Source organism: Lissotriton helveticus, chromosome 3_1 (genome assembly GCF_964261635.1).
Source record: "Lissotriton helveticus chromosome 3_1, aLisHel1.1, whole genome shotgun sequence".
Taxonomy (NCBI): Eukaryota; Metazoa; Chordata; class Amphibia; order Caudata; family Salamandridae; genus Lissotriton; species Lissotriton helveticus.
This window is the reverse complement of record NC_136061.1, coordinates 1,126,614,551-1,126,641,015: the sequence shown is the minus strand read 5'-3', so window position 1 is coordinate 1,126,641,015 and position 26,465 is coordinate 1,126,614,551. Positions and strand designations below refer to the sequence as shown.

Genomic DNA, 26,465 nt, shown 5'->3' with positions numbered 1-26,465 from the left:
AGGCTTTGCGGATTTTGAAGTCTGATACCCGCCCTTTGTATGCATGTGGTATGGCAAAGTTTTTTAATTGGGCATGGGTGATTAGATCAAAAAGGCTTAATGAAATCGTTTAATTGTGGTCATTATGTTTGACTGTCTTAGGTAATTTATTGTGCCATTTTTATTACATTTTTTCTATCTGTTTGTATATGGTTGGCTTTTTATCCATTTTATCTTGCTGTATGTATTGCTTTTAAAGATATGCACTTTATCGAAATAAAGCCTATTTGACTTGACTATTTGACTTGGAAATAAGTGCTGGTCTCCAATAGTGAATGCTGGTGTCCACCACTTGCAATCACTAGTGGAAATGAAGCAATGTCTATTTAGATTGACTGTTAGTGAAGTACTGGACACGTCAGAACCAGAGATCCTTCTCTAGTTGGCATATTGTAGGACGTTTGCTCTGGACTTGGATCTGGACTGTTGAATCTTTGGACCCCCCTCCCTGAGGCTATTTTTAAGCATGAGGTTACTGAAGTAAAGGTCTCCATCCATTAGCAAATCACCATGAAGTAACAACAAACCCCCCACCGTTCAAGAACCACCTTTGCCATTGAAAACACTGTAGTACAATTATCTTATAATAATTCGATGATTAACTCCATTTGATAATTGAATGCTGAATCTAAGCTGAGACTCTATTATTGGGGGAATGCTCTATTCCAATGACAAGGAAAGAGTGGGCACGTGCATGTATATTAATTCAAGCTGTCAAACTCTTTTTTGTCCATTGTATACCTCAATAAGGAATAACAGATCTGTAAAAAGACTGAAAATATGAATGTAAATATCGAGCAGCATGCTACATATGATATGCATAGGTTCAACATACTCAAAGATTGTCATTTTTACAATTATAAACTCGTTTAAATGATCTTCTATCATACTTACTAATACTTGAAGTATTTACAGTTTCCTAAACATGCTTTTCTACATTTGGGATGGGCAATTTTAAGATGAGTTATTATATTATACTTTAATAATTTAAGTTTTGATGATGTAAATGTTAAATTGGTCTTAAGTCGTCTATAAAACAATGTTCCTCAGTGAGTGCACTGACATAATTTATGTCAAATGCATGATTAATTAGTTTTCAGCTACAGTTTCTGATTATGGCTGACCAATTTGTTATTTGTAATGAAGTCTGAGAAACAGTTTCTGAGTGGAAGGCAAATCAATACCGCTGCACAGTAAAAACAAAGTTAAATACCTTCAAATGTGTATCTCTACAGCATTCTGAGTTCAGATAATTATCCCAAAACATAGTTTTGAAAACAGATAAAAGGAAGAATCAAAAAGAGAGCACGGTGCAATAAACTCTGGAGAATCTGCAGGAGACCTTTAGATTGCATGTTCTTCATATTGTGAGAACATAAAGTCTGCAAAGTCAGAATAGAGAGAATGAATCACTTATTGTTTGCTAATTATAGGCTCGAATCAACAAAACTGTCTCAAAGGGTTGTTTATGTTATTAGGTAGTTCTGGCTGATTTTCTCTGATAATTACTTTATGATGGTGACTAAGATACTCTGTCAAAATATGCAGTACTATCCATATTTAAGAGGAAATGATTAAGGGAAGTGACGCCTTTCCTAAGAAGACTTTAAAGCTGCCGTAAATGCTCTTCCATTCGTATTGCCAGGGAATGTTCTCCGGTCGGCCAGAATCAATAGGATCCATTCAAGAGCATAGCTGACGCCCCTACAGTCCACGCAGTGTGGGGGGACACTCTTCCATATATAAAGGAGGCACTCCTTAGCTTGGCAACTCGAAGGTATAAGTATTGTGAGGAGCCCCCTCACCGTTTCTTGCAGGGGTGCTCCTAAGATGTTCGTGCACCACTAGCTGCACTGATCAGAATCTTACAAGCAACAGCTTGCTTTGCACGTTGTATGAATTCAATATATTAGTCAAATTCTGTATCATTTCTTGGTTTGAATGTAAGCATAATTCGTATGGGATTTGTAAAAACTAATCTCAACATTAAATGTTCATATTCAGATTGGTAAAATGCAAACCATTTTTCACATCTCAATTCAGAAAGCAATTTCTAAGGTGCATAAATGGCCCTTTGTGCATACAAATTATGCGTAGCCGCAATTACATGCTTACTCTACGGCAATGGGTAGGGCAAGTAATAATTTTCTAGCATGTATAATCTTGCATCACAAAATAATGTACATATATAGATGGATGTACACCCTCCATAGCTGCACCCTTCAACAAGACGTCCCAAACATAAAGAACAGGGGCAGTGCATTTTTAAGTAACTCTGGGTCATCCTATGCCCATACTCACAAACACTAATGCGCTGCAGGTCAATGTACACGATGTTTTTTTTTCTAAAGAAGTTAGTATACAACTAGTGGAGTTTAAGACGATATGCTCTTTAGATCCCGTCCATTAGATGCATTCCGAAACCCACATTGACTGAGATTTGGGTTTTGCTAATGTCTCCAGGCTCCGTCCCTCACCTCTCCTCCATTCCTACATGCCCCTTTTTATGTATGAAATGTTAGGGGGTTTTCATGTTGTGCACCTAGCACAGTGATGTGCCAGCATTTACTACATTATTGACATTACAGCAAGTCTTGATTGTGATGAGTTGGTTCACAGTGATAGCTTGTGGATTTCTCTGAGGGTCGGAGTGACCTTGAAGAGTCAAACTGTTAAATGGAGGATGCTAATTCATGGATTAATAGATTCTGATGTATTATATGGAATCCAGCCACAAAGCATTAATCTGTGGAGCTAGGAATGGAAAACAGACTGGATGGTAGCATTAAAGCCGGCTTAGTTAGGAAAGGCTTCATTTAAATTTGGATAAGATTTTTGTCACACATAGAAGGTAGAGTGTAATATCTGATTAACAATATTTTAGTGATCATCATGACATAATCACTATACAAAACCTGTTGGAAATCCCTAACCAAACAAATATTACCCTGAGGCATTTGTGTTGATTTGAAACTTGATAAACAAACTACAAGTGGTTCATTTGCTTTGTTCAGACTTTACGGAATGCCTCTTCATGTGCTCTTCAAATGAAGAACACATCATCTGAAGGTCCACAGCAGATGCTCCCCAGTGTTCTGCCTGCCTGCTCTCTATCTGAAACTTCTTTTCAACTGTTTTCAGGACTAATCAACTTTAGGATAATTATCTGAACTCAGAATGCTGTAAAGGTATTTCTTTGAAGGTACTTAACTTTGTTTATACTGTGCAGTGGTATTGATTCACCTTCCGCTCGAAACTGTTTCTCAGACTTCATTACAAATTACAGATTGGTCTGCCACTATCAGAAACTGTTGTTGAAAAAAGCTATTTGCTTTTCCATTCAAGCCTCAGACAGAGATTACCATTGTGCAAGGTCCTTTGGACGAGTATACACCTAATATTACTTTTATTTCCTTTACTCTGAAACCCTCTCTCTTTCCAGCTCAGAGAACCCTCCACCACCATTCACTATCCAAATGGTGCAGTTTTGTAAATAATGTGAATAACATGTCCGCTTTACTGATAACATGACTTTATATCTTACTCAGTTTGCGTCTCATTGCTCAATTCTTCATATTTCATCAAATCTCTTGGGGCATGCGAAATGTCTTATTACTTCACAAAAAACTATAAAATGTCATGAACATTTCTCAACATTACTCTCTTTGCATTGCTTCACAATTTGTTTGTGACTTTTTCATGTGCAAACTTTTTATGTGAAGGCATAGCTTGTGTCAAGAATTGTACAAAATACCAGCATTACAATGGTGCTGGCAGGAAATGCCATAATGGGAAATTTTGAGAAACCTCATGAATATCAGATAAAGGGAATTTCAGAATGTTGAGAATTTAACCAGTGAAATAAAAAATTTGCCAAGGGATAGAGTCTTCTTTCTGTAATCATGCGGATTATAAACATTTTACCATTTGATGCTGCGTACACAACCTCTGGTAAATTATTGACAAATTCTGCAATAAATGCAAATACAAATGCATTGGTTTCTCTATATTTTGTTTGCATCATATTGTTACATTGCATTGCATGCCAACATTGTGGCTTTCCTTCTTCTGCTCTCAATGGCTGAATTCACATTGCAATTAAACTTTTGTTGCATGTTAATTTGTATTTATTTTTGCGGGCATGAGTGCCATTTCTTTTAATGGCTTCTTTGCTAATTCTTTTTAATCATCCTAGATCATATTATTTTATCACTGATTGTGCCCTACACAATATTTAAGCACCCTAAATTACAAGTTATCTATTGCAATCTCTTTTAAAAATCAAACATTTGCTAAGTTTTTGCAGTTCAGATTGTAAACACTGTTCATGAATTAGTAAATGATCTAGCGTTCATCACACATCTTTTCACTGCTTCACTATTTTTTTAAGCATGCAGGAGAAATCGTGTTGGTCTCTTCATTTTGCCTTGTGGTAAATTAAACCAATGAGTAGTCATTATTCTCAAATATAAACATATTATATTTTAAATAATGTATTTTGCCTTGTCTACGTTATTCTCATTGAGCTCCAACTTTTTGAAGCCTGAGGAGCATCTGCCAGCAGCTTCTACCCATTTTCCCCAGGACCCTGAAGTAACATTAAATAGGCCAATCGTAAAACATGCTTTTCGCAGTGCTTAACAACAGTACATTAATAGATAGTGCTAGATTTCAATACATTGGTAATAATAATAATAGTAATAATAATATTAAGAAGAAGAAGACGAATAAATAAAAAACAATACCACTGCTACCACCACTACTAATAATGCAAAACAATAATACTAATGATAGTAATAATACCTATTATTATTATTATTATTATTATTATTATTATTATCGTTATCATTATTGTTATTATTAGTAGTTGAATTGTTAATATTCAAGTTTGTAGTAGTGGAAGTAATAGTAACTTTAGCTTCCATCTAATTTTTGTTCTTATCATGATGATGATCAATATTAGTAATAGTAGTATTGTTATTCAAGTTTGTAGTAGTGGAAATAGTAGTATATTTAGCATCGATCTAATTTCTTTTCTTATGATGATGATGATTATTATTATTATTATAATTGTTATTAGAAGAATACTTATATTTTTGTCAATATGTTCATTGTATTATTACCATTAGTAGAAGTACTACTAGACCTAGTTGTTCTTTTAATAGTATTATTATTTGCAGTAACAGTAGTTCTAGTGTTGCTAGAATTATTATTGCTAATAGTAGTAGTAGGACAACCTGGGACAGTTCATGACAGTTGGCAGATTGTCATGCTGTTTGGTGGTAAAGCGACAGCAGTGCTCAAAAGTGGCCATATATTTTTATGAAACACAGGCAATCTGTCAAAGCCATATACATATATCCATAAAGGTAAAACCTTAACTAGTTGAACGTGCCTTTATGCGAAAATAAAGGGGATGTTCAATGTCCTTTATGCTTCCAATAATATTCCTCCTTTACAATGGGTAGAAGCTTATGATCATATTCAGAGGTACCAATAATAGAAATGTCAGAACATACCTTGCTTTTGAGAAAGGATTCAGGTAAAATAACGTTGGTGTACTACTCCTGAAAAACGGGTGTGTGTGTACAGTTCTAATCAATTGCTAAAAGAAGATCACCTAAGTAGTAACACTTTTACACCCTCCAAATGCTTGTCTATTGACCCTATTTATCAGGATTATCTAATATGTCTGCTAGATAAACACTCCTAGTAGTTCTTCATGGTCTGATTTCTATTGTTTGTGGTACTCGTTTTTTGTGAGGGTTGCACATTTCTTTTGATCTGTTGGCCTAATAATCCATTTGTACATGATATCACGTCTGCTTAACACTAGTGGTCAGAGTCAGCTTCAATTCTATCAGAAAACTCTTCTCAATGGCACATCGGTCAGTACTTTCGTGCTCCTCAGAAATCCATGTTAGGTCTCACCTTAGACACAGCATCCCCTGTTTCGAGACATTTAATTACATTATAGCGGGCTTTGGGCCCACTCATTATTTACCATTGAGTCTCTTCATTGTTACTCTCATTTGCTTTTTTTGGTTCATTAGTGCATGTGGGCTTCACCTGCTCTTCCAGGGTTTGTTCCTCCAATGGACCATGGACATATTACATGTCCCCCCACTGCTCTGTTTCTTGGACACTTCACCCTCTGTGATGTTTGTGCTTTTTACCTGCACTTGTGTGCTCATCCAACTCTCCCCTTTGCTGCTTTTGCTGCCATATGCTTCTCCAACTACCTCTGTGTTGTACTCTCTTGTTCCATTTCTCTACCCATATTCTTCTCTTTCTACATTTTCTCCACTCCTGTGTTCCTTCCCCATGCCCTCCTTGTTGCTTCACCCCCATGTTCCTCCTACCACTCCTCTTCCCAGTTTTGACGAAGAATGTGCACTAAGCACAGCACTTATACATGCAAAAGTGAATGAAAAATAAACACCATTGATCCAAAATGTTAGTATATTTTTTATAATTGGCCATTCGTGCACTGTGGCCGGGCGTGCTCTGAGACTTCGCATAGTCCATAGTCTGTCATGGGTTTGACCGGCAGCTATACGTGCTATACTTGGGCCTAAAATGTGACTGCACATAAACTTGTTTTAATTTTGAGATGGGGCGTGGCAGGGGATGGACACACGGGCGTCCGCAGGAATTTTTCCAGGGGGGGCAAAATGTTAACATCTCCCTCTGTTTTTCTGACTGCTTTCTCCATTCTCCTGCTTTTGTCACTTTTTGTTACTGCTTTCTCCTTCCATTTCATTTTTTGGAGTATTTTCTCATGCTTTTGCCTTATTTTTACTGCTTTTTCCTTCCTTTCCACTCCCCCCGTTTTTCTGACTGCTCTCTCCTGCATTTGCCATGTTGTTTTACTGCTTTTTCCTTAGTCTCCCCCATTGTTCTGACAGTTTTTACCTACTTTTGCCTTGTTTTTTTTACAGCTTTTTCCTTCCTTGTCCCCTCCCATTTTTCTGACTTTCTGCCCTAATTTTTATCTTCCTCTCCTAAAAGTCTCCTTCTGTTTTCCACCACATTTCAGAAATTAAACAAAACCATGCAGGCTTGGCTGTAAAACATACAGGCTGTCAAAAAGCCCTAAAACTCCACGGGGCATATTCACAAGGAGTTAACTCCGATTTATCTCACATTAACACAGCAAAAGTGGAGATAGATTTAACACCCCATTCACAAGCTGGTGCAAACTACAGACAACCCCAGTATTCCCGCGATAACTGCCCTCAAATTTATCTCCACGGTGGACACCACCAACTAATACTAATGAGATGCAGAGTAGGCGTTCCCGCGCAAAAACACACGAGAAAACCACAACACCACATTCACAACGAACTGCCAGATCTGCAAAGCAAAGCAAAAACAGGGGATAAACCGCTGTAGCACCAGGGATTTTACACCTGCCTTCTGCTGGTGCTAAGCAGGGTGACTACCCACAGCATGAAAGGGAGTCCTGCCAAGAGTCACACCTGAAGACCCACAGATGCCATGGAGGCAAGGATCATGCAGCTCCGATACCCATTAGGGTCACAACACCCACCACCCCCAGCCCCCCCATAATTTTTTAATAATCTGCCAACTCCTCAGCATTCACCCATGAATGCATTTCCATCTATCACTTGTAGGTGCTGGCTGGCAGGGTCTTTCAATAGAGCGGTGGTACAGAGGTTGGGGAAAGGGCCTCTGTTGAGGCAGCAGTCTTTCAGGCTTCATGCCAAAAGTTCAATGAACCAGACAATGTCTCCTGCATTTGTTAGTCACTTGACACCCTAACGCCTGGGTTGAGAAAGCTGAGTTATCTGGCGCTGATGTGCCATTCAACAGCTATCGCCTGCTAACGCAGGAATAGCTATCGCCATTGCGATGTTGTTGTCGCCTGTTTTCTCCGCTGTTGACTGTAATTATCGCCATGTAGCACGAGCTTGTGAATTCCACGCTATCACTGCGAATAAAATCTGGGTTAGGCAGTGCTAACTTTTCTGCCGATAAATTACTTTGGCGATAGTTATCGCACATTCTTGTGAATATACCCCCTGTTTTAAATTAATCTGTTGTCAGATCTGAACACGAAGCACAGGACAGAGAGGCTGCTTCTCTCTCTGAACTCTCTGACTGAAGAGGAGACTGCGCAGTGTGCACTTGCGGGGGGCTAGGCAGGGAGGGGGCAGGTCGGAGTTGGACCATGATTGGTCCAGCTCTCGATTTGCATCTTGTCAGGCAATGAGGTGATGTGGTAGTCAGCTATCATTGGTAGCGGTCAGCTCTCCAATGACAGTGCTGCCTGCCTCGCCTGCCTGCAATGCCTGGTGGCTGTCCCATGTGACTGGTAGCTGAGCGCTATGCTAAATGTCATTGGTAGTAGCATAGCTCTCAGCCACCAATGACATGAGTCATGTCACGTGACTCTCGTCGCAAGCTGGCATGGCACAGGGCTTGCAAAATGGCATCCGCAGCCCGCACCTCCCTGCAGTAGTAGCCCAGGGCCATACAGAGTGTCACTCACTGTCTGATGACTACTTAAGCAGTGCTGTGGACACACAACAAAGTTCAGATCCGCACTATGCCATGCTAGGGAAAGTTGTGATGCACACACAGTGAAACTCTTCACGACAAAAGAAAAGTTCGGATGATGGGACCCAAAGTATCATCAGCTTTTAGGAAAAGTGCAGAAAGCGGCCGCCAGGCCTTGAAATGAGGCACTTCAGGCTTGCGAGTCCACACCTGTGAACTATGTTGTGTGTAACGCAGCACTGCTGTGTGCAGCTGCCACCTGGGCACCATTATTTTTGGTAACTATTTGCAGTCCAGCAAGCCAGTGTGTCAGTAGGCTGCTGGAGTGCCAGCGTTACAAAAAAGAATGACGCCCGGCAGCCACCCGCACCACAGCGCCACTGCTGCACCAGTAGTACGCCTATGGTGCAGCTGCCCTGACTGGGCGCCATTATTATTGGTAACATGGCACTCTAGCAGCCCAGTGTGTCACTGGGCTGCTGAAGTGCCCATAGCTGCCAAGGTTTCAGATTGAGTACGTGTGACATTTTCATAATTTCCGTGTAATTATGAGTGACATTTCAATGACTGTGAGTGACACTTTCTCGCAAGCAAAACCAAACAATGAAGACGAGGGAAACATAAATATCTTAAATTACACCATTTGAGCAATGAGAAACTCTGTGTCTTCGATGCTAAATCTACAATAGCTCCATTGTTATACAAGCAAACCTTGCAGGAGGGGTGTAGGGCATCAGCTGCTGCAATTTGCCAAATCTGCGGTGGTTTTTCCTGCATCCACGATGCAGAACATGGTGGTGCTGGCCATGGAAAAATGCACTGGGACTCGGGTTCGAATCTCTGCGATGTCGGCTCTGAGCAATGTTTTGTGATTCTGGGCAAATCAGTTAAATTCCACTGCCCAAGAAAAAAATGAATGTATCCTTGTAATGTAACTGTCTGTGGCGCAAGTAAAGCGCTTCAATTACATCTGGTTGAGTTTGCACCCTATAATAAACTGCAAAAGAAAGCACGCCCTGGGAGAAAAGTTCCAGTGTGTTTGGAACACTGGCTGAATAGCGTGAACTAAATAAGGCCCTGCCTGAAACGTCCTTTGCTCTGGTGGGTCTCATGAAAAAGCCAACTGAATCTCCACCGTGTCTGTCCTGGCACAGTAGTTTGGGGGCACAGAGAAATTTCAATGAAAGAAGTACTCACGTGATAGATGAAGTCTAAGTTGGGCACATGGCTGCAGTCTCAGCGTGATAGATCCTCCGACACCCCAGTAGCTTGGCAGCTCAGCCGGGCAGCTAAAGTCTGAATGATGCTGTCTGTCACTGGGACGGCAGACAGGATGCATGTTTTGGAGTGAAATCCTCTAAGTGGGTCAGTGCTGTCAGGGCCGTTTCTAGATGTTTTGCCACCCTAGGCAAGAATTGAAAAATGCTGCCCCCTCCCTTTTTCTACCATTACTCTCTCCCCCTGGCATCCAGGCTAGAAGAAATAATTGACAGGTGAGGCTCGTGGGTGCCAAGGAATATCACTCCGGTTCTATGCGTGCTGATAAGGAGGTGACGCAGCCCAGATATTGTGTACTGAATTCACCCACAATGCACTTTATTTTACTGAATGGGCAATCATTGTACTACAATTACAGGGGCCTATGACGTCGGTGCGTGTTCGTGCAGGGCACAGATGTGTGTTTGTTTTTAGGTGCATTTATGGTGACTTTTAAGCTGGGGACCAGGTTGGAGTCTGGTGGGAGGCTCACTCATCTTGTGATTCTGGACAAATCACTTAATCTACCCGTGTCTAGAAAAGAACAAAAATGAATGTGTCCATCTGTAATTCTGTAATGCAACTGGTGCTCCTTTAAAGTGCACTGATACCTTCTGGTCGAGTTTGCGGTATACAAACTGCAAAAAAAAAAAAAAATTACAAACACTTAACTCGGAATTTCTCGGAGGATGTGCAGCAAGCAGCATAACTAGAATGACAGGCAGTCACCTCCCACTGTTATCAAGTGGTGCTCTCTGCAGTACATGTACTAACCCTGAAAACAACCCGAGTTTACTGTATGCGCTTTAGAAAGTGCCTCGCATAAACAGGAAGACATCAGTGCCCTGCGGGAACTCACGCCTTCATGACACCACCCAGGTCTTATCTATGGGTTTAGTATTTCTTGTTGTTATCTCACATAGTTCTGTTTATATTTCACTTAAACCTGTTTCCCATACATGAATCTCTCCTGTGCAGTCAGCATGCACAATGCCATAGTTCACTGATCCTGGCCAAAGCTTGTTAACAGATAAAAAAGCCTATTTTGCTGATATGTAACGCATTACATTTCTAGTGTGCACTAACGTCTCGTAATTTTCCACTAATGCATGTTTGTTCTTCCCACAACGTTTCTCGTTGTAGTACCAGGCAAAGTAGCCTGTTGGTCAATGTAAAACTTGTCTTTGCTCCCAAATTTTAAGGAAACACTTCCGTCGGTGTGACCTAGTCTGAAATCTAGCGCATAGGACTCCCAGCTGTGACAGATGGTCTACATGCTCCCAAAGAAAGGGCTTATCTTGGAATACGAAACCTCGCCACCTGTAAGCGCTGTACAAAATTTTCTTAAATCATAACAAAACTTGCCATTGTACACAAACAAACAGTAACAAGTATATCCACATAACCATACTACTCGGAAAATCAGTAAGTACATCTAAATTGGACTTTCAATATTTATCAAACCTTGCGTCTTTTCTCGCTCATGAGCACATGACTTTTAGTACAGTTCTTCTCTGCCTATAAAAGAGAAAACTACTTTTTAAAAGACACAAAAACGACGTGCAGCCTCTTGGTGCCTGCGTTATGTTTTTCAGAAGCGCTTTCTCTACCGAGCACAAGCTACACGTGTGGTTGGTTACAAATGAACCAGCCTTGTGAAATGTTTTCTGCCGCCCTCCCCCTTTTGCCGCCCTAGGCGGCTGCCTAGTCCTGCCTAATGGTAGAAACGGCCCTGAGTGCTGTACTGATAAAACGTGTCCGATCTTATCCTCTGGAGCAACCGAGCTGCACGGCGCCCGCCAACTCATTTTTGGAAGTTTTCCTCGGAAGGTAGACAGTCATTCTTTAAAAAGAAAATGTAATTTAAAAAATCACCCACATTTTGTTTTTATTATTGATTTGAAATTGTCGAGTCGACTGCAATAATTTCAGCGGGGAGTAAATTAACAGTTAAACTACATACAGGCATGGCGTGGCCGAGGTCGGTGCAAGCTGCTTGCAGCAGCATTGCGAATGGCACCATCATTCAATTTGGGGGGCCACCACCAATATCCCCGCACCTGAGATCCAGGAGGGGGCAAGCGCCCCTCCTTGCCCCCCCCCTGCGGACGCCCATGGATGGACATTAGTATTTCTAGGCCTGAGATGGATGGAAATGTGCATGCGCTGTGATTGGGCATGAGTTCGTCATGGCCTCAGGTAGCACTGATTACAATCACTCACATAAATGAGGACTTAAATGCATACATGCTCTCAATGTTAAATGTCCATATTGTGATATAACCAGGATGCAAATTCCCAAGGAGTCCTAAACAGGTGCTTTCACCATTGGGTCTTCATAGGAATCTGTGACTGCCCCTGAAAACTACCCCCGGTCTCAGTTCAGCCTGATACTTTAGATCGAGCTGATTGCTGGTTAATGATTTAGTGCCGTTCAAAGTATCTGTGCATGCCTGCACTACACTTACCAAGGGCAGTGGGGTTAATTACTTCAGGATGTCTTTTTCGATTCAATGTGTTTGTTTCCTTTAAGCTTTTATTTGTGTTTGCATATTAAATCATATCAAAATAAGAGGACATGTGAGCACACGGCTCATTTGCCTAATTTGCAGCTTGAATTCTAATCTGGCCTTTAGCCCTTGACTGAAAAACTTTGATTCAGAGCAATTCACTTCTCTTTGTCAATTTTTTAAAGTTGTGAATATGTGTAATGTAAAAAAAATACCTGAATATTGGTATGCTTAAGTAACATTTTCCCATCGTGATGATCAAAGAGTACCTATTAAAATATGTGCTTATATCCAACCTGCACTTTCCCGCTATTTCCTAAGGTTCTCACTGCAGTACATAACTTTCAGCATATGGCCACATTTAAACTATGGATGATGGTCCATTTCGCCACCAGGGCCACTGAAGTACCGTCCATCAGATCTAGAAATGAATGCCAAGCGGGCCGTCATTTCCCGAAGCATTGGCAGGAACTGCAGTCACGTCAGTTCCTGTCAGTGCCAATGCTTTTTGAAGTTTGGTTCAGGGCTCCTTCCACATGATGGAGCCCTGCAGTAAACTGATTTATTTGTATATTTTCAATGAGAAAATCCCGAAGCAGGGTTTTATTTTTGAAAATAAAAAATAAAATACTCCCCTCACCGTGAGAATTCTCTCCCATGGTGAGTGGAGCACCTAGCAGATTTTACTGCCAGGGTTTTCCTGGCTGTGGCGAGCAGTGTAAAAAAATGACCTCTAATTCTGCCCATCTATATTAGGTGGTGGAATTAGAGGTCTGCCTCGAACGCCCCTTACTGCACAGGGGCGTAGGAAAGGTTTAATCTACAGAGTAGTCTTCACAGTGATTAAACCAATGGTCCACCAGCTTATACATTTGGCAGGTGGACCATTATGTTGGCAGTAAGCTTAACCCATTGCCACGGAGTATGCTTACCACCAACAAATAAGTCTAGCACATGGCATTCTTCAGTGGCACTGCATCAGTAAAGCTCATTTCAGTGGCTCTGTGCTAGTAAAGGTCAATTCCTTGTTGTAACGTTGTCACTAGCTTTCTTTCCTTCATGATGTAATTAGAATGCTGCCCGGTAACCTGTTGTTTGTGCACTGACCAATCAGTGTGAATTTTCATGCAAAATGTACGTAATCTGGTGCCTTGACTCTAACCATTACTTCTCCACTTAACCTGTGTGGTCCTGGCAGAATAAACATCTCACTGTGCATTGCATTCCAAATATGGGGCTACTTTCTTCCAGAGTGCCACAAGATGGAACGTAACCTCAAAACTGTTTGTGCTCCTCGGTGATTAACTGATTTGTTAGCCAGAAGCAGATTCCTCTGAATTGTATAGATTTTAGTGCGCCTTAATCAGGTCTGCATCGTATTTAGTCATAATCAAAAAGTCTAATTACAATTTGCACACTGAAATAAAAGTTATGTAATACGTGTCTCTTCCACTCATCCCAACGTTTTTTTTAACCGTATTAAGAAGCAATTGATTCAGCATAATTTTAAAGAATTGCTTCTTGTGCTGCATATAAATTGCTCAACACAATCTTCATTGTTTCAGAGGTGGGCAAATTAAGTTTCATAGACTTAGGTAAAAATTGCATTGGTAATAAGCAGAGTTAAGAAAAAAACAAACTTGTGATAAGAAGCAGTGCATAAAACAAGTAATTATACAAATTAGTTGGGTTATATGCTGCATAATATTGCAGTTTATTCTGTTTCTAAGGACAGAAATTAATGCTCCTTTTGCCTGTTAGAATAGTACTGCATTTATCGACCTTGGAAGAATAAAAAGCACAGTTGATCTTTTGATTGTTTCAACTAGTAACCTATGGATCTCAGCGATTGGCAGCGGCAAAAGATAAGATAGAGGGAGAATAGGAGCCACTGGCCAGTCTGAGCACAAACAAAATGATGCGTCAAGCAAACAAGGAAAAGCTTGTGGTTCATTAGCAGCATGGGTGTGTATTTATAGCTCACGCCAAATATATGTGGAGCAAAAGAGTTTCTTCACTTCTTTTGTTTCCATAATAAAGTCTGAGCAAATAGACTCTGCTGAATGGCATGATTCAATATGATTCTGCAGCTTTGCAGAAATTGCAAAAAATCCAGTTTTTGCTGTATTTTCTGCTCCGGGAGTACGGAGTACACATACAACATGCTGATTGTGCCTCCCTTGTAGACTTATTTAACACATTTGAAAAGTGGAGCATATATGTTTGCTTTATTCCCTGTTACATATACCGAAGACTAATAGGAAATATCCATGGTCTGCGCTAGTGAAAAGTCAAATGCAGTAATGTACATTTTCACCAAAGCCTTTGTGCTGCATATCTTATTATGTAAGTTGTTACAATGGTGCAAATCAAACCTTGACCCGTGCCACACTTATCGCAATTTGAGCATATACAATTTAAGTGCGCACCAGGGTAAGCCCGTGCTACTGTAGCCATTTTACAGTAGCAGGAACAAGGGGTGCCGAGTTCCCTTGAGAGCTGTGAGCTCTAGTTTCCATGTTTCTAGTTCAGAATCATGATTTCAAGAGCCTCCCAGTCCCTCCTCTTTCCAGACTCCCTTACTTCAGCCTCACCACAAAAATGGTAAATGCTGCAATGTTCTTCACATAGTGAAATACACTGTTGTGCCTTGCCCATCATTGCACCCCCCTCCGCAGCTCTCTCCCCTCCCCCCCTCCCCCCCCCCCCCCCCCGGTTGACCAGGATAGGAATGGGGAGAGAAAAAAAGGGGAGGGCGAGGGAAGCACAGTAAAGGTCATAGGCGGGGATCATGAGCTGCAGGCTCCTGTGATCCCTTCTTCTTCAAACCTCTCCAGGTATAGTGAAGGGAGGACAGAGACAATTTTGGGTATGGCATGCTCGTTCAGGTGCCCACAAAACGACATAGGTTTTTTTTTTCCTTTTTTAAAAGCCATGTTGCAGAGCATTGTGGATGTTGTACAGCTTGAAAAGAAACACTGGCAATTTGAATAGCTCCTAAAGGCAAAACCTTGTTTTTTGTTGCAGTGCTTATTATTCTGCAGCATTGTTCAAGTAAGGCATGCTCATTGCTCACACAAACTTGCAATGCTATTACATTAGTGTATTGCTCTGCACACAACTGGAAATAATTTACCTTTAGGAATATTGTTAAATACAATAATGTCACTGTACCTTGGAGTTGGTGCTTATTTATTCACACAAACATCTTGGTGAATCCAACTTACTGAATTTAGAATTTTATTATTGTGCACTCTTATTTTACTACAACCACACCAAGAACTAATTTGTGCTAATGTCCACATAACCGTGATGGCATACTTCAAGTCCTTTTATTATAAATATCTTGGGTCTACTATAAATAAAATGTGCTGATAGACAAGTAAATGTGTTTTCTGTTGGACACTGCACAGATTGCCTTGATTGTGGGAAATTACATTATTATTTCTCTCACAATAGCTTCATATGTTGAGCAAAAGAAAGGAAAGCAATAAAAGGGGGAGAGAAAAAATGCCAGACTCAGTATCCCTTAGCTGAGAGAGTACAAAATATAGTAAAATGAATGGTTGAATTAATCTCAGCAAGTGCTAATCACTCCTGCTTGCATTCCATTCTCTTCCAGCTGGTCTGAATCACAACAGGAAAAACATTAGACCATCTTGGCCATGCCATACAAGGAAGGATCCAGCCCATACTTCCTGGCCATGCCTACTTAGAACATGAACACAAGCAAACAGTATTCCTGAGGCACTAGCTAAATATTTTCCTTATGTGTCAAAATGGCAAGTCGTTATGAGGAAGCATGCTAATATACTTAAAGAAATAACGTACTCAACAGGGCAGATTTAAAAAAAAAACCTCTGGGTCTAATTTACTTGTTGGCGGAATATAATGGTCCATCCGCCAGATTTAAAAGCGGGTGGACCTTTGCTGTAACCGCCATGTTTAGACCCCTCTGATGGTCTGATGAAGTAAGTGCTGTCAGAGGTTGACCTCTATGTCTGCCCATCTAGGTTAGATGGATGAACATATCAGCCACTTTTCACTGCCTATCACTGCCAGGAAAACTGAATCGATAAGGGGCAGTAAATCCAGCAAAATTCCGTCCCATGGCAAGTAGGGGCACTGTATTTTTTTAAAAATAAAATCCTAATTATTTTTTTTTTATATATATTTTTTTTAAATGTAACTTTGCCCTACGGCTCCATCAGTGTATTGATGGGAACCGCCTTTCCTGAGGTTCCTGTCAATGCACTAAATGTCTATCAGCTGATGGACATTTATAAATTTGGCAGTCGGGACCTCCGCCAGGGCAACAGAGTAAAATACTGTCTCTCGCTGGCAGAGGATAGCCGACCACCAATAAAAAATTCAGGATCTCAGTTCATATATTTACATTGCACAATCCATATCCAAAGTGACGAGCCCACTGAGAAGTGTCACTGTATTATATTAAATGTACACAATTTGAAAAGTTAGTTTTAGCGGGTAGATCTAGATGCTTTTCATTTAACTCTCTCGAGTGGAGCTAAATAGAATTTCACATTAAGATGAAGATACTATGCCTGCTCGTAGTTTGACATCAACATCAACAGTCATATGGAACTGAACATATGAAGGAAATGAACAAATGCAAAAAAAGCAAAATTAGCAGAATGAGACTGCTATTTTACATGTAAAGCACATATATTCAAGTCAGCCAGCCGAGAATGTAATTGTGACCTAAGTAAGAATTTTTTCTTGTTGTTGAAAAAAACTAGAACTGTTTCTGTTTTGAATTGGATACCCGTTAAAGTGTTCTGCCATAGAGTCTCCAAATGACGCCATCTCTAGCCCTGAGCTATACTCGCTATTGCTGGTGAGGCTCATTCTCAGCCTTCAGCACCAATGTCCATCCAGAGACCGATCGCGCTCCTCGTAGCACATGGCTCTGATTGGTCGACTTTCATCTCTTATAAACTGTTCGGAAACTAGGAACCTAGTTTCTGGCTGACTTCGTTTGAAGAAGAGACTTGCCTAACTTCTGCTGCGAAAAGATGGCCGAAAGTGAGTATGTACACGACCGGCCCATTGGAGGTAGGAAAGGAGAAAACAGGGGTTTGTTTGGTATGTGGCTTTCATCCACCGGCCATCATAGTGGATTTGCTGAAGAATGGAGAAGCAATTAAAAACACATTCGAAATTGACTGGAAATACCAAGGGATGAAATACTTCACATTCACCTACAACGTGGGCGGTGAGTATGCATGAAGGGTGGCTCAGGCCCAGTCTGAGCCCAAGGTCTGTAAGTGAGACCCCATGTTGTAAGGCCTTTAAGCAAATATGGTTTGGTGGAGAGATTGGCGCAACTTCAGATTATCTGCAATTTATTCTGCTTGAAGGACTGAGGTGGCCTTTCTATTAACCTCTACCCTGGTGACATCTCAGGAGTGTTGTCTGAGCCACTTTCTAACAAGTACTCATGGCTCATTTGTGGTCAACTGTCAAAGTTGTAGCAGAAAAAAAGTAACAGTTGTCCTGAAGAATTAAGGCTTAGTGAAGGGGTCTGTCAAAGGCTGTGAGGGCTAACCAGTAAACCCAGCCTCACAAACTGCACTCATCTCAAAAATGTCTCCCTCACCCACTTTCTAGATCAAGATTGGTGATTGGCGATTGGGGGTAGAAATGCGGTGTTATTTTGCTGCACTCTATTGATATTGGAATTGTTAATTAGCTATTGCATATCGCTTATTATATATCACTTTGGTGTAACAGCCGCTTTTGGGAGACTGGGATATGACTTTTCAAATGCTAATTTTTTTTTTTTGTGATGCACTCATATTTTGCAAAATATAAATCAGTTGCTTAAACTATAAACATCTCTCGAATATAAAAAAGGCAATTTATTTTGGTGTTTTTCCTGTGTGTTAAACCTGAGCTTGTATTTTATATAAAATAACATTTGTTTAAAGAAAAATGGTGGTGCCATTATTTTACTAACTGACAACTCAGGAGATGTATTGATGAATGTGTGGGCATGTGTTAGAAGTTGCACCAGAGTGGTTTACTGTTCAGAGAAGAAATTCTAATTGTATTACTTTCTGCTACATCTTATGCTAAGGAGTGTACAATAAAGAGATGTCAATAAGTTGTGTGCTGATATGCTTTTCTGGAGAATGGATAGTTCCAAGGTAAATTCTTGTCTTGATGTCAATGATTATATAACATTACATGTTTCTGAAAGCGTTTTCTGGACAAGTGATTTTTATGACTTACAATCTGATCCAAAGAACCCTAAATTAGACTGTTTTTGGTATCAGATGCCTTCAAAGCAAATATATACCAAGATCTAAATCAATTATTCATGACATTGATAGATACAATAAAGTGCAAGGATTGGCTTCAGGCATTCCTCTATCTAGTTGAAGAATCTTTTCCAGATATGTTAATCTTTTTATTTAGATAGGTAGTTATTAGTAGTTGTGTTTAGAGCATAGTAGACCAAAAAAGGATAGCAAGAAATGTTACACAGGTGCATATGTAGTGGCTGATTGACAGAGAGTAATCTATGTGTGGTTTGCTTTGCATACTTAAACGTCCGCTTATTCCTAGATATTGCCCAACCAACTGAAATTCACCATTTACCTGTAGTAATAGGATTTACGGGTCTCTACCCCTCACATGAGGGCATGTAGTACAAAATAGGAGATATTGCAAACATAAAGTTACTACTATATACTAGCTTTGCAGTTGGATATTTCCAATATATCTGTTGGGGCATGGGTGCCACCCCAGAAGTGGAGACTTCCTCCAACAGGGTGGAGGTTTTGGTCTCGGGGGCAGACATCTCTAAATGGAAGAGATTAGAAACACTATACACATGAACTACATCTCACACTGTTGTGATTCTCCTCTTCCCCTTGGACTGCCTCAATACAGGATGCCACAGAACACATACAGATTTCAAGATGCAGCCAGGCCCTCTTAAGAGAAAGATGAACTTCGTGGGGAAAAGACAGACCTTTTTTATCTTAGTAGTTGATGGTTAGAATGAACTAAATGGTCTGCCTCTATCTAACCTGAGTGGAGTAGAGATCGCACCCAAATAGCAGGAGCTGACAGACTGTGTCAATACATTTTTGATCGAGGCACACACCCTGAAGGACCTCAAGAAAAAAATAGCAGGATGAGAAAAGTTGGGTGAAAGAGAAGTTCTCCAGGATACAAGTGGCAAATTCACTTCCTGGAGTTGGAATAAGAGAATGTCTCTGTTTCACCCTTCTTGATGAGTGTGTCCTTCCCACTATGCACCATGATCTACTATGTGCCCAGTTTGTTCCAGGAAGCCCCAACCTAAGGACAGGTAATAACACAATTTCAGTCTCTGCAACTAACTTTATTATGTCTTATGCCACTCTGTCCTCCATGTTCCTTCACAGCTAGACAGATATCATACACATTCCCAGCATACACAGCTTCTATAGCCCCCAATGTATAGGTGGTAAACTATTTTCCTTAACACCCTTTACCTTTATGACATACAGTCTCCAAATCTAATGTTTTGTTCACAGTAGATTGAAACAGAGTACTTCTGACTGTGGCAGGGTGATAAACTGGTGTATTTCCCTGGAGATGTAACTCAGTACCTGTCACAAACATTTTAATTAGCTTTCCTTTGAAAAGGCACCCATGTCTGCATTGATCCTCTTGAAAGGTACAAAGGCCAGGTAGTAGTGTGCAGTTATTGTTTGGACATGTACAGGCATGGGCTGTAAGTGGGCTGTTAGTGAATTTAGGTCCTCCTTCCACTCTACAGCCATGTCAAAGAACACATTAGGTTAGAAGTGGTATCTGGCAATGGCTGCTTCCGTGGATATTCCAAGAATATTGATACTCTGACTATTAATTTCCTCCGTCTTCCACAAATACAAATACTCAAAATGAGGGGCAATGCTACAAGAAATATTCACTGACATAATGATTTCTTTTATCTTGCTATCATATGTGAGAGAGCTTTTTACAATTTGCTGTTATGAATTTCACCTGTTGGCAGGTGTGGAGGAGTTATGGCTATCCAACCCCGCCCACTCATTTATGTTGCATGTATTTGAAGCCTTCTTGCAATATGTATTATATACTTTGAAGCTGAAATTAAGGTTGTTTTATTTTAATTTATTTAATAAATAAAAATATACAATGTAATAACAATTATTTTAGACATTCATGATAATTTATTTTCCTATTTTTTCTATGTAGTGTTATTTCAATGTCTTTTGATTTCTGTGGGAATTCACCGCAATATCAGTGCTGGCCATGTGTGGTGCTTGACTTACTCCACACCTTGGCTGTAGTAAATTTCATCCAGTTTTGTCAGTGTTACTATTGCAGAAACGTTTGTTGTAACTTTTGTGAATAGTAATTGATATTCCTCGTTAAGCACCTTCATAAAATCCCTTTAACTCCACTCTTTCAGTAGTAGATATTGACCATTTTCTAACCACTGCCATTGCTCCCCTACACGTAATACAAAAAATATATTCCTCTGTGTGCAGAGATGTTCACAAGTAAGAGACAGGGCTGGAGTAGGTCTTCAGACAGTGATTTCTGAATAACATCTATGAGTATATCAAGTAGTTCTACTAGAGTAATACTCCCCATATTTAAAAAAAGCTATTGCAAATAGGCCTCATTGTTTCCAATGAACAAAGTGAGTAGAAAGATAAACATGTCATGTGTACATTGTAACAATGTGTAAACATCAGTCAACAGGGAGATTAATAGTTTAGGACATCAATAGATAAATCAATCAACTAGAGCATGGAAGTCTGTAGAATCTTTGCAATAAACGACTTTCAACTACTTTTTCAATGCTTAATATTGCGATTTGCTCTCATTGTGGGAAGGATAGGTTTCCATATATTGAGTGTGTTCCCTTTTTAAGTCTTTTTTTTCTTAACAATGGAAGACTGGAGTAAAATGTTATTTGAAATCTGAATGAATGGATTCCTCCCAATATGGTCCGGTTTTCTGTGCCAGGTGTCATTTGGGAATATAAAATGTTACACGTAAAAAAGGAGAGAGACCACTTGATACAACCAAGGGAGTAGGGTACACCTGGCAAGTAGAAAACAGATATTCCCTTGCTTTTGTGCAAAAACCCAATAATATGAACAAGCTCAACTCACAACTGAGTCATACCTTTACATCCATGCAGTGATAATATCCCTACAACATATTACAATCATATATCTGAAGACTCTCCAAAGATTGTCACATTCTTATTTATTAAAAAAGCCTTTATATAAAGTTATATTGAAAAATTAATTTCACATCCTATACATATCAGAATTCATACGGAACAATTAGTCATACAAAACACAAAACACGCATAGCACAATAAAATTATAAAACATAACAATGAAATTACCAGACATAGCACAACATAAAAAGAGAGAGAATATATTTAGACAGTAAACTTTGTCTTTAAGAGAACATATCCAATAGAATGATTTAATAACTGGGCCTGGATACTCTATTCCATGTGGTATCTACAGATCAAATTATTCCCTTGGATTTTGTAAATGAACCGTCAACGCGTTTCGATGGGTTAATTTTATGTTCCATCTTTTTCATGACAACAGCTTTGACAACTCTCTCTGTCTGTACATCTTGTAGTCTAGACCCCATTATTTTTAAACCTGTTGCTTTCGCAATAGAAGATATTATGGGTGCAATCAATCTCTCAACCGTTATGAGGTTCTTCTCAGTTGAACTTTAATTCCAGACTTATATAGTGTGTAACCTGACTCTGATTTGCCAGACTCAAGCGTTACAGCTCGCTTTGGCATCTGGATTGCTACCTTGTGCTATGACCTCTATTTCTGTGGTAGGAGAAACTCACCACATCAGCACTCCTCTATCGTATTGCGTGATATTCTGCAGATTCAAGTGCAAGACGATAGATGAGGATAGAGGAGGCACAGGATTGATGGCACCTAGATCTTTTAATGAAAAATTACAGAAGTGCTGATGTGATGAGTTTCTTCTACCACAGAAATAAAGGTCATAGCATGAGATGCCTGAGAGATTTTCATGTAGATTCATCCAACAAGCGATTTTCAAACTGACTCAAGCATAGCTACTTTGTTTCTTTACAAGTCCTTAATTACTTACAAACAGATTTATGGAGTCTTGCTAATGTGCGTGGTGTTCCCAAGCCATCTCGGAAGAGGTGTTATCCATCTGCAAGAGTTATTTAGATGTCTTCTTCCTATATTTATTTTGTTTAATTGTAGCTAGACAATTTCTTTGTTTCATATAGAATCTGGTCTCGGTAGACATGGGATTCATAAGTGGTTCTGAAGATTTTTTGTGAAATATTTCAATATGTCATGCAGCAGTAGCAATAGAACTTAATCTTTGATTCGTCAGTTCATCCTGCTTAGGGCTCTAGGCTTCCCATTGTACAGCATGGCCTGTCTCACCCTTCGTAGAATCAGTTTTAACTAGGATATGCATATAAGTGAGTGATGTAAAAGCACTAAAAATAATCCAGTTTTATTTTTTAAATAATAGCACTCGAATGAACGTGGTTGTAGTTGTTTCCTCACTTGCTCCTTATGTTCCACTTAAAGTGAGCATTTCTTAATAGCTAGAAATTTTAGAGATAATGTCGATTTTATGGAGCATTGTTGTGCTCATAAAAATAGTAGCTGTTCATGCACTAATACCCCTCGAAGTGACTTCTAAAACATAGATTAGAAAATTTACCAACTGTAAAATGTTATTTTTCAAATGTTAAATGTGTTAAATGTGTAACTAATTTATTAGCCTGAATCTCACAAAGATGCCTTGTCTTTTGTTTAAGGGATGACCTGCCAAGCCAGAACGTCATACACTGAAGATGAAGTCCTGTGGGGTCATCGATTCTTTCCTGTTATATCCTTGGAAGAGGGGTTCTTCAAAGTGGACTACTCTCAATTCCATGCAACTTTTGAAGTTCCTACGACACCGCACAGTGTAAAGGAGCAGGAGGAAATGCTTCTAATGTCCTCTCCGTTAATTGCTCCAGCCGTTAACAACAGCAAAGAAAGAAACAACTCCGTGGACTGCCTAAACAGTTTAGATGATATCAGCACAAAAATGCCTCCAAAAATGCAAAAAATCACTGGAAGGGAAGACTTCCCCAAAAAACTTTTACGAATGAGCTCCACAACTTCAGAAAAGGCATACAGTATGGGTGATTTGCCTATGAAGCTACAAAGGATAAGTTCAGTTCCTGGCAACTCAGAGGAAAAACTAGTTATGAAAACAGCAAAGATGCATTCTGATCCCATGAGCCAATCAGTAGCTGACCTGCCACCAAAACTACAGAAAATGGCAGGAGGAGGGCCTAGAATGGATGGAAATCTCCCCGCAAAATTAAGGAAAATGAACTCAGACAGATTTTCATAACACTGGCAGACTTGTAGGTTCTTATTTGATTTTGAAATCACTAGTAACCTAATAGCAAATGACAAAATATGGTCAACACAAATTTGCATTGAAGGTTATCGGCACAAAGTTTCCTATCACTACATGCAATTTGAACAGACAGTGTTTTATCACGATTTTGATGATTAGAGAAACGTCTCTCAAATAAGACCTGGGATATTTTTATGGTCTGGTTATAGGTATAATAACATAAATTGGCATGTAGAAAAAATCAAGCATGCAATAATAGTGTGCAGATTTTGCATATAGTTTTTTGGCATGATTCTTACTATATTTATAATGTATATTCTTATTAACAAACATAAGGGGTGTCACTCTTAACCCACCTTTCCTATGTAATTACTATGTACACAGAATGATGGGCAATTATACGCCAAATCTTATATTAACCTACATTATATTTTTCTGATGTAGAAAGATTGTGATGTTTTGTTTAAATAAGTAGTTTTGGTGCATGTTTTCTTTCAAAACAAAAGTTATCAATAGGAAATAAACACATTATATCAACAATTGTTAAAGGACGTTCCCCGGGTGTTTTCAAGAACTATCTTTCTTTCCAAGCACGTCTGTCTCCTCTGTTCCTCCCTCGTCTCCCTAATGTTAACGTGCTGTTGTATGTGTCTACATAGTGGATTTTCTGTTTTTCTTTACATAAGTATGATGGCACTCGTTTCTATGCAAAACATTTTCTACAACGAGACTAAAATGTTCTTTTTTAAGACTTAACCGAAATGTGTATTTATAATGTGCTTTAAAGGATCTATGACGTGTGTAATGGGAATTATTTTAGAAACAAGTTGTCTACCCCACAAAGACATGAAAATCTAAATGGTTGATGCCTAAATACATTGAAGAGGCTATGTACTTTGTAGAAAGTCATCACATTACACCTTCAAATCAAGGACAGATCAACCTATGTCCAGCCATTCAGTATATTGAAATTAAAGTAAAAATGTACCAATTTTTTACTCCCTTTGATTAGTCCTCCTTGTTCGGCAATAACAATGATGTTTCACAACATTTGTATGGCTGTGACCTGTTAATTAAACCCTTTCCGTCAATGAACTATAAAACAAGTTACTCTGCACCTTGCCTCGTCCACCAAAACCACTCTCTGCCAGTGAGTTATATTCATTAATGGCATTTAAGTTTATGTCCACCATTCCTTCAAATATTGAATCATCAACTCAATAATTTCCTTTCAGATATTTATTTTTTTCTTTCATTGCATCAAAAGTAATTATGACATTGCATTTTTTCATAGGCAACACAAAAATGGATGAAAGGCTTCACTTATTATCAATTATTGATAATTACTCTGGGTTGCAGTCAAGTCCATTGCTGCTGAGCTCATCACTGCCATTACAGTTGTTATCGATCCACAAGCACATCATTCTTAGTCCTGCCCCAACAATACATAATCTAGGTTAAGCTGCCAGCCCATGTCCCCTCTGAAAGGGAACACAAGCAATCCAAAAACATTAATCCTAATGGCATCACTCCTGACCTACCAAGACTAAATTATAGCGCAACATTGTTACAATCTACTAAAATAAATGCACTGCCCTGTTACGGATAATACTACTCATTTCAATAATCTAATAAAGCTTGTTATACATGTATTCAATCCAAATAGGTTTTATGAATTTAGATGATGTTTTCATTATTGGTAACAGTTGTACTATCCAAAAATGAAAAGGCAAGTACAACCCCAAGACTAAGGCATCAGCCATATAAACACAATAATAGAAGCTAGTACTTATGGAGTTCAGCAAAGGATGCTTGTGCAACAGATAATTGCATTTCTAAATGTAATGTCCTTTGGCTGTGTTGCCATTTCAATTGTCAATGCAAATGTTTCTGTCTGTTCTCCTTTTATAAGTTTACATTATTTAACAATACTAATGTGTGTGCTTTTGTCAAGTCCCCCTTTTGTGGGTCATGTATTATCCAACTATGGCACTAAAATGAAATATATGCAAATTACATAAATTCAACAGACTCCATGTTAACACAATTACAAATATAAAGGTGCAGATGCACATATACAAATAGAAAGCATCAAGACGCACATGATTATGTTTAGTATTGCCATGCAAATAAACAAATATCTACATAAACTCACACAGGGACACACATACCCATATTTGAGTAGTTTTCGTACAAGGCCACTTTCTTTTTAACTAAAATAGCATTTTACTCATCTCTTAGAACTCTGCAACCATTTGACTAATTAGCACTATGCTCTACCTAGCCATTTCTATCCCCCTAGTTATGATACTTGTGTTGATTGATTGGAGGCAGTAACTTGTATTCTCTGCTGTAAGCCTATGGAGAATTTTAAAAATGTGAAAGCATAAAATGTATGTAACACATCTACCCTGTATTTTGACACACACCAATACACATACAGGCACAAACATTGACATTTTAACCCACAGATGTATTTTACCAGTTAGTATGTAGGCATATAGGCACACCCAAGCACAAATGAAATCATAAGTAAGCTTCTGTTGTAGGTGTTCCAACAATACTCCTTTTTAGATAACTCAATTGCTTGCAAGGATATGCATTTGTCATTCTGCTAAATGCATTTCAGCTTTTGGATTTGTAAAATGGAATTGAAACCGATCTAGTATGAAGTGAAAGTACCCCCTTGCACAT

The 26,465-nt window shown here is 39.3% G+C and overlaps 1 protein-coding gene across 1 annotated transcript in view; it reads left to right on the top strand.

Moving 5' to 3' along the window:
- Positions 1–24,792, top strand: part of KCNJ3 (potassium inwardly rectifying channel subfamily J member 3) — a 491,626-nt gene extending 466,834 nt beyond the window's left edge. The window contains exon 3 of the mRNA XM_078683861.1: positions 23,176–24,792. Coding sequence (XP_078539987.1) covers positions 23,176–23,762 — 587 coding nt within the window. The 3' untranslated portion in view covers positions 23,763–24,792. The remainder of the gene's footprint in view (positions 1–23,175) is intronic.
- The last annotated feature ends 1,673 nt before the right edge of the window (positions 24,793–26,465 follow it).